Source organism: Echinops telfairi, unplaced genomic scaffold (genome assembly GCF_000313985.2).
Source record: "Echinops telfairi isolate 266 unplaced genomic scaffold, ASM31398v2 ScPeMD7_3533;HRSCAF=4204_0, whole genome shotgun sequence".
NCBI lineage: Eukaryota > Metazoa > Chordata > Mammalia > Afrosoricida > Tenrecidae > Echinops > Echinops telfairi.
Window position 1 is genome coordinate 86,673,805 of NW_022107431.1, and position 8,777 is coordinate 86,682,581.

General features: G+C 37.5%; 1 protein-coding gene across 1 annotated transcript in view; it reads left to right on the forward strand.

The window, feature by feature from the left end:
* Nucleotides 1-7,866, forward strand: part of SRSF12 (serine and arginine rich splicing factor 12) — a 10,596-nt gene extending 2,730 nt beyond the window's left edge. The window contains exon 2 of the mRNA XM_004696248.2: nt 5,092-7,866. Coding sequence (XP_004696305.1) covers nt 5,092-5,461 — 370 coding nt within the window. The 3' untranslated portion in view covers nt 5,462-7,866. The remainder of the gene's footprint in view (nt 1-5,091) is intronic.
* Nucleotides 7,867-8,777: the final 911 nt, after the last annotated feature.

Genomic DNA, 8,777 nt, shown 5'->3' on the forward strand with positions numbered 1-8,777 from the left:
AACACATCCTGGCCCACCAAGCCCTGAGGACAATATTCCTGCTCAGAGCAGCTAAAGCACAGAGAGGCCATAGGGCCGGTTTCACTAGGAGACAGGACGTCCCTCACTGACCCATAGCACTATGGAGGACAGCACTGGAGACACAGTGCAGGAATTGCACCTGATCTGACCCACCACACCGAGGAAACACTACGGGTGTGCAATAGAACAGCAGTGGGAACAGAGCAATGACGTTCGCAGGGAATACCCAAAATAGACTTTGGGGCCAGGGCATGGCACCTCATCAGAATTGACCAGAAAACTCTCCTAAAGGTCAACAAACAGACCTTTGAACTATTTCCAGGCTCCTCTTTTGTTGTTGTTGTTGTTATTGTTTTGTTGTCTTTTGTTGCTTTGTTTTTCTCTGTCTTGTTTTTTGTGCATATTATTATCTCAGCAGATCTATCTAGATATGATAGGCGGGATAAACAATCTGAAGGAGAAAACAGTGGGACAAATGGTTGGTGGAGGGGTGGACATGGGAACAGGGAAGGCAGGGAAAAGGAAGTGGGTGTTAACAGATCCAGGAACAAAGGAACAAGTGAACCAAATTCAATGGAGAGGAGGGTGTAGGAGGCCTGCTAGGGCTTGATCAAGGGCAATGTGACTGGAAGGAATTACTGAAACCCAAAAGAAGGCTGAGCATGATAGTGGGACAAGAGGAAAGTAAAAGGAAATTGAGGAAAGAACTAGCAGGCAAGGAACATTTTTGGAGGTCTAAGTGCAGGCACGTACATATGTAAATGTATTTATGTGTGAAGATGGGGAAATGGATCTATGTGCATACATATATATAGGTTTAGTATAGGAGTAGCAGATGGACGTTGGGCCTCCACTTGGGTGCACCCTTAATGCAAGAGCACTTTGTTCTATTAAACTGGCATTCCATGATGCTCACCTTCCTGACAATGATCACCGAAGACAAAGCGGGTGCATAAGCAAATGTGGTGAAGAAAGCTGATGATGCCTGGCTTTCAAGATAAAGCCTCTGGGGTCTTTAAAGACTTGAAGGTAAACAAGCAGCCATCTAGCTCAGAAGCAACAAAGCCCACATGGAAGAAGCACACCAGCCTGTGTATCACGTGGTGTCTATAGGATCAGTTATCAGGCATCAAAGAACAAAAAAATCATACCATTGTGAATGAGGAGGAGTATGGAGTGGAGACCCAAAGCCCATCTGTAGGCAACTGGACATCCCCTTACAGAAAGGTCGCGGGGAGGAGATGAACCAGTCAGGGTGCAGTATAGCAACGATGAAACCTACAACTTTCCTCTAGTTCTTTAATGCTACCCCCACCCCCTACTATCATGATCCCAATTCTACCTTACAAATCCGGCTAGACCAGAGGATATACACTAGTATAGATAAGAGCTGAAACACAGGAATCCAGGACAGATAACCCCCTCAGGACCAATAATGAGAATAGCGATACCAGGAGGGGATGGGGAAGGTTGGGTAGAAAGGGGGAACTGATCACAATGATCTACATATAACCACCCCTCCCTGGGGGACGGACAACAGAAAAGTGGGTGAAGGAGATGTCGGACAATGTAAGACATGACAAAAAAATAATAATTTGTAAATTATCAAGGGTGAGGGAGGGAGAGAGAAGGCGGCAGGGAGGGGAAAAATGAGTTGAAACCAATGGCTAAAGTAGAAAGAAAATGTTTTGAGAATGGTAAATGTGCTTGACACAATGGATGGTTGGATGGATGGATTGTGATAAGAGCTGTTTGAGCCCCCAGTAAAATGATTTAAAAAAAAGATTTATAGTCTAGGCAACCCTATGTAGGGTCACTATGAGTTGGAATTGACTTATTAAGAAAGAATGTGTGTATGCACATTTACTTTAATATTAATAATGTGCTGTTCTATATTAAATGAATAGTTTAATAAAATATCAAAGTAGATATATTCTTGCGTCTAAATAAAATTGTCCTAACTTAACTGAATAATATCCACTGCCCTAGTGAGAAAGATTTAGTTTTCAAGAGAAAGGAAATTGATCTTTTAATACATTAAGAATTTAAGCTGTTTCCAAATGCCTTAGGGTCTTAGTTAATCAGTATTTTCCCGGCATGATCTAGAGAAGGTAGATGTCCACATTATTTTTCTGCCCTTGTGGATGTAAAGTATAATACGTAACTGTTTTGAAGCATCATAGAGTATCAGGCAGTGAAGATCACATCTTCCAAAACTACTCACTTTGTACTTAATTCTAAGATCACTGATAAGTTACGTAACCTCCCTAAAGCCAGTCTCTAACATATGGAGGTATTCCTGAACCTTCTGTTGAATTTATGTCAAATAAGTACATCTACTAGAATCCTACATGTGTTCCTGAACAATGTTTAAAATTGCCGTTCCACGTTTTCAGGGCAAATAGAGCATCTATTTTGTTTTTTTCTATAGTAAATTTATATTTTAGTTATAGCTTCCCAATTTGTTTTTTACAGTTATCTATAACATGTGTGAAATGTGATCATTTTTAAAGGCTTTTTGAAAATTCCAGAATACGGTTGATTAACAGAAGCAAAATTATCTCATTGTTACAATGGGATTAACTCTTTCTTGTTACAAGAAGATAACCGGAGGGCAAAACCCTCCAATGAGGGGGTTGAGGTGACTCTGCTTTGCATTTGATGTGGAAAGGAGAAAGATATTGCTTGATCCAATATAAAACTTGTTATTCAAGTTTCTTCCCTGTGGGGTTTCAACTGGCTCAATATATTTATTCTTCCTAGTGTTCTTCCTTCTTTTCTGTCAGACCCAGGGTCATTTTTCTTCAGCCTACAGCCGTGGTTCTCAACCTTCCTAAGGCCGTGGCCCTTTCCTACAGTTCCGCATGTGGTGGTCACCCCCAACCATAACAGTATTTTCGTTGCTACTTCGTAACTGTAATTTTGCTACTGTTATGGATTGGGCGACCTCTATGAAAGGGTTGTTCGTCCCCCAAAGGGGTCGCAACATACAGGTTAAGAACCGCTGACCTCAAAAATTCTCTTTAGAATTTCTTATAATATAGGTCTGCTGACAATGAATTTTCTCAGCTTTCGTTTGCTTGAAAGCATCTTTGTGTTACATTCATTTTTTTAGAAGGTTATTTTTGCTGGGAATAGAAGTCTTAGGTTGTGAGTGAGTTTCTCCACCCCCACCCCCCCCACTTCTTTAATGAAGTTATTCTATTTTTTGTGACTCCCATAGTCAGCTGTCAGCTTATTGTTGATGCTGTGAAGGTGGCGTGTCTTATTCTCTGGTAGAGGGCCCAGGTTCCCACGGTTCACTTTAGGGTTTTGCATTCTCTATACGATGTGCCTCGGGTGGCGTTCGTGCAGTCGTTCTGGCTGAGATCTGCGTAGCTACTTCTGTCCCATCCATCTTTTTTTGGTGACCTGATAATTATGTCCCACAGATCTTTTATGCTCTCAGAGGGATTTCTTAAAATTCTTTTTTTCTCATTGTGCCTCCCTGGGATGTTTTTGTAATGATCTGCCTTTCTAGTCCCTATTTCTGCCTTCTGCTCTATTTAGACTACTAATAAATCCATCCAATGAATTCTTGCCTTTTACATGAATGTCTGAACATTATGTATTTTTAGTTCTTTTTATGAATTTCAATTTTCTCTTGAAACTTTCCATATTTTTGTGTTTTGTCTGTCTTCTCTTATTTTGTTGGAACATTTTTTAAAACTCCTGAATAATTTAGTACCTAAATCACTTGGGTCTATTTCTTTTGTCTTTTTCCCCCTCCCCTTATGGTGGTTTTTAGTCATTTCTCAGAATTTTTCACATGCATCATAATTTTTTATTGAATGTTGGACATTTCACTGAGAATAAGGAATTTTAGAGGTCTTGGGTATTGCTTTCATCGTTTAAAGAAAGTTGATTTCTTCTAACTAGCAGGTCACCTTGATCCTGTCAAGACTTTTTTATGACCAAGCTGACTGGTTTTATGCTTCAGTCTAGGGCCTGCCTGGCTCTTACCTCTAGGATATAACTCTCTCGGTTGTTGCCCAAGGCTCGTCCACCCTTTGGGGACTTGAGGGCTAGCCAAATTCCCCTGCACTTCATGGATGGTCAGTTTGACGCGCTCTGCTGCTGTTTTCTGCTGGCTTCCTGGAGTATCTTTATGTGCACACATAGCTTAGAATAGGGCCAGTGACTTGGGGGAATTTTAGGGTTTTTTTCCCTCTGGCATTTTGCGCCTCAAGTCCCAACCACTTTCTGCTTGATCTTTAGGCCCCCATGCTGTCACTTGGGAAATGGTCTTAGTAAAAGAACCAAGGCTTGAAACAACAGACATTGTAAGATATGAAGTAATAACAGTATATAACTGATCAAGGATTCACAAGGGCTGGAGGATGGGGGGTGAGGGGCAAGAGGCACTTCTACCAAAGGCTCAAGTAGAAAATGTTTTGGAAATGATGGTAGCAACGTATGTACAAATATGTTTGATACAACTGATGTTTGGAATGTTGTAAGAGCCCACAATGAACTGATTAAAAACACCAAACAGCCCAAGGCTTATTGCTTCTTGTTGGAATTTCATGTAGCTTCCCTTCCCCCAGTAATTTTCTAGGGGAAGAAAAATCAAGCCGAACTCACTGCCATTGAGTCGGTTTCAAACTACTCTGTCAAGGGTCGCTTCATTCCAGATGTCTTACACCCCAGTGTCTGTTTTCGTAGGCTGTATTTTCGGAATTTTAAAATCATTTTAATCCTTTTTATACATTTTTAAATCATTTTAATCCTTTTCAGATTTTCATGACTCTTAGGAGTTATTTCAACCAGATTGAATATGCAGAATATGTTTTTAGAATTGATCCATATCTTAAGATACTAAAAAGTAAAGATATTTTGATGCCATATATTTGAGTATAACAACCTATGTTTGACTAAAAATATGCACCAAATTAGACTATTTTTTAAACTTACCTATTAAAAATATAACTAATATTTTATATTATTTAGATAAGTTCCTGAAAATGTTGTTGTATAACCTATTCATGTTCTTGTGTGAAATATATGCCCTGACTTTATGAACATTTGCAGGTCTCGACACAGGCGATTTTCTTATAGCCAATCTAAATCTCGTTCCAAATCACTACCAAGGCGGTCTACCTCAGCAAGGCAATCAAGAACTCCAAGAAGAAATTCTGGATCTCGAGGACGGTCAAGGTCCAAATCCTTACAAAAAAGGTCCAAATCAATAGGAAAATCACAATCAAGTTCACCTCAAAAGCAGACCAGCTCAGGAACAAAATCAAGATCACATGGAAGACATTCTGACTCCATAGCACGGTCCCCATGCCAGTCTCCCAAAGGGTACCCCACTCCTGAAACGAAAGCACCAACAGCACAGCATTCCCATTTCCGATCCCATTCCAGATCCCGGAGTTACCGTCATAAAAACAGCTGGTGAGCAAGCAGCAGAAGAGCATGTCCGTGGCCTTCAGTGTGTGACGAAGCCTTTCCTTACGCTAAATAAAAATTCTTTAAGGCTTACAGAACTCCGAGTTGATAATAGTTTGTGCATAGCCAAGAAATAAAATAATCTCTAGATTCGGTTTTAGTGTAAAGGCCCACGTGATAAATGATACTTTTTATACCACCAATTTCATGGACATTTTTTTTCTTTCACTGTGTCAAAGGGTACTTTTCAAAGGACATTGGTAAATGGAACCAATTTAGAAAATTCTAGTAGGATGTTAAGTATTGATATATTAGTACCTTTTACAAAAATATTTTTACTTTGAAGTCCTTTTGCTTTTGTGTAAAACGTAATTATGACTGTATAATTGGCATAGAATAGACTTTTTGACAGCTCTGTCAATTTTGTGTTTTCTATTTAAACTTGGGCCAATCTCTGTTGACTGTCATACAAAATACAAATATCAAAGTAGAAGGCATTCAAAAGACACATTATCTTCTGAGCTCACAGGAGGTTTTAATTTTACTGAGTGGAAGGAACAGTATAGTCAACCGTCCATTAAATGGCATTCTGTACCATGCTCACTTTAGAATGTCAAAGCCTTTTAGTAATATTCAATAGTGAATGGTTTGAGACCACTTCTCAAAAAATTATAGTGTGTAATACCAACAATCCAAAAATATTCATATTAAGCCTTACACATTTGCAAAGTGGTACATTTTATATAAAATCATATTTTATAACATTATTTCTACATTCCTACTTTTCATCTGTTGCTAATTTTTTTGTTTTAGAGCTTTAGATCAAGAAAACTGTATAGAATAAGTCTCATTTTTATGTTTGAAACAGTGTTTCGTACCTCGTATTATGAAACTCGAGGACTGCATCCTAAACACACCTCTACAGTATTTGGATTTTATGTTACACTTCTCTTGATTTTTTTTTTAAACCAAATCACGTTGTTGATATTTATTCCTTTTCTAGTTGTTGTAAGTGAAAACTTTCTTTTTAAATGTGTTTGTAGTTTATGTTTTACAGAGATGGTTTTGGTAGTATTTGTGATAAAATGGTTTTTGAATATGATTATTATAGGGGAATATATTTATAGAACTCTACTTGTGTACCTTGTTGAATTCTACTATTGAAACTTAAAACTTCTGAGCTCACACAGTTAATATATCTAGAGTGCAAAAGAAAAAAATTCTTTATCTTACATTTTTTAGGATATAGAAGCAAGTATTGCTTCTATTTGTTTTAAATGCAAATTCCTTTTTTCTTTGCATTTTAGATCCTATATGTAAGAAAACTTTTTAAAATAATTTGTACACTGGTAATATTTGGAATAAGTACCATAAATTCATGTAGACTGTACTTTCTCAATAGATTTCTCTATTTAATCATAACAAAATTTATTTCAAAACTACAAGTCTTTAAGAAAATTTAATTATAAAATTATGTGGCACTATTGAAAACTTAAAGATAGAAGAGCAAGATATATTAATGTTTATGCATATTAGTAATTATGTATAAGAACAAGGAATTGATTATAGTGTCTATTCTACATTGACACATTAGTATATCTAGTATAAAGTTAACAGGCAATGATTATGAACATGTTTAATCATTTGATTTATGTCTGACTTGATTTTATGTTATTAGAAAATAATATTTGGCTCAATAGGAAAGCTGGAATAAGAGCTCAAATGTTTTTGAGCCTTTCCCCTGTGCTTGGTGTTGCTCTTTAAATTTTATGTTATTATTCATTTATTTCATTATTACAACAACCTCATACGGTAAATACTATTGCAGATGAGAAAAGTATAAATTTTATAGAGGTCACTTAGCCCTTAAATGTGGGAGCTGTGGGGAGCTGAGCTTCCATATGCCCCTCCCCAACTACTATGCTACATCTTGGAGGAAGAAAAAAGTAATTGACAGATACATGCTTAAGTGATATAATATTAAAGGAACCTTGGTGCCACAGTGGCTAGGCACTTGGCTGCTAACAAGTTCAAACTCACCAGTCGTTCTGTAGGAGGAAGATATGGCACCCCACTTCTGGAAAATTACCTCCTGGAGAGAACCCTAAGGGGAGGGGGAGTTCGGTGTCCTACAAGGTTGCCGTAAGTCTAAATGAAGCAGCTCACTGGCCTTGGGTAAGATCATGTCTGGGAAGAAAGGGGAGACTAAAATTAGAGAAAGCAGTGCCGATAGACTTGAATGAAAATGGAATCTGTGACGTGGTGTGAAAATGGGGAATTCTGAACACTTTGGAACGTTTTCTAAGGAGAATATCTCTATCCTATCCTAGGGGGTTCTCTTCTGTTTCTTGGACAACTTAAGAGAGGATACTTAAGCTAAGATTATCAATCAATAAAGAAAATGCTTTTATTTTAGATATGTGTTGTTGTTTTTAAAGAATTTGTCATTACTGAGATACCACCCAATTTTTATGTACGTACCATCATTTGTTCAAGATTATAGGGGAGAAATTAATAGCAAAGAAAATAAAGATGGCCACTATCAGCTACTTCTGTTTTCTTTCTCCGTATAAATAATGCATACATCTCTTCAAAGCAGAAAGGCTATAGTTCTATTGCAGCTGATAGCAGATAATGAGGGAATTTGCTGAAAGCTTTACTTGGAGTCTTGCATTGTTGGACTAATATGTGTGGCAGGGTGGGGAGATTTCCTACTGTTTGTTTTTGGTTTTTTTGCAAACATCAGGAAAGGGACAGTAATCGTAGGAAACACTCCCATGGAAACCCTCAGTGCTAACGCTAAGCTCCTCCTTCCCCTCTCTCCTAGCAGTGTAGGACCCATGCAGCTGAGAATTACAGTATCTTAAAAGGACAACGTTTATTATGCTCCAATTTAAATATGTTCCTATTTATGAAATAGTCATAATATTTGAGGTTCATCACACATGTTAGATTACAAATAGATGGCTAAGAGTTCCCTATGTTCATTCTAACCCTACTATAATAGGCAAAATTAGTTAACATTTAAAGAACTATATATTTAGAAGTATTTGTACAATTCTTATAAATGACATTTAAATTATAATTTCTTAATTACAGTTTAAAACTGATTTTTTTTCTCTCCAAATAGAGTGATAGAATATGGATGCTCTTTGTATGGATATATATATATATATACACACACACACACACACACACACACACACCATAGTGGGGCACAGGATCCTAATCTAGTTTCATGAATTTAGAGCCTTAGGAGGGCTGGGCCTGTGAAAGTAAATCCCAAACTGCTGCTATTTGTATTCATAAAAGGTTAATTTTTTTTT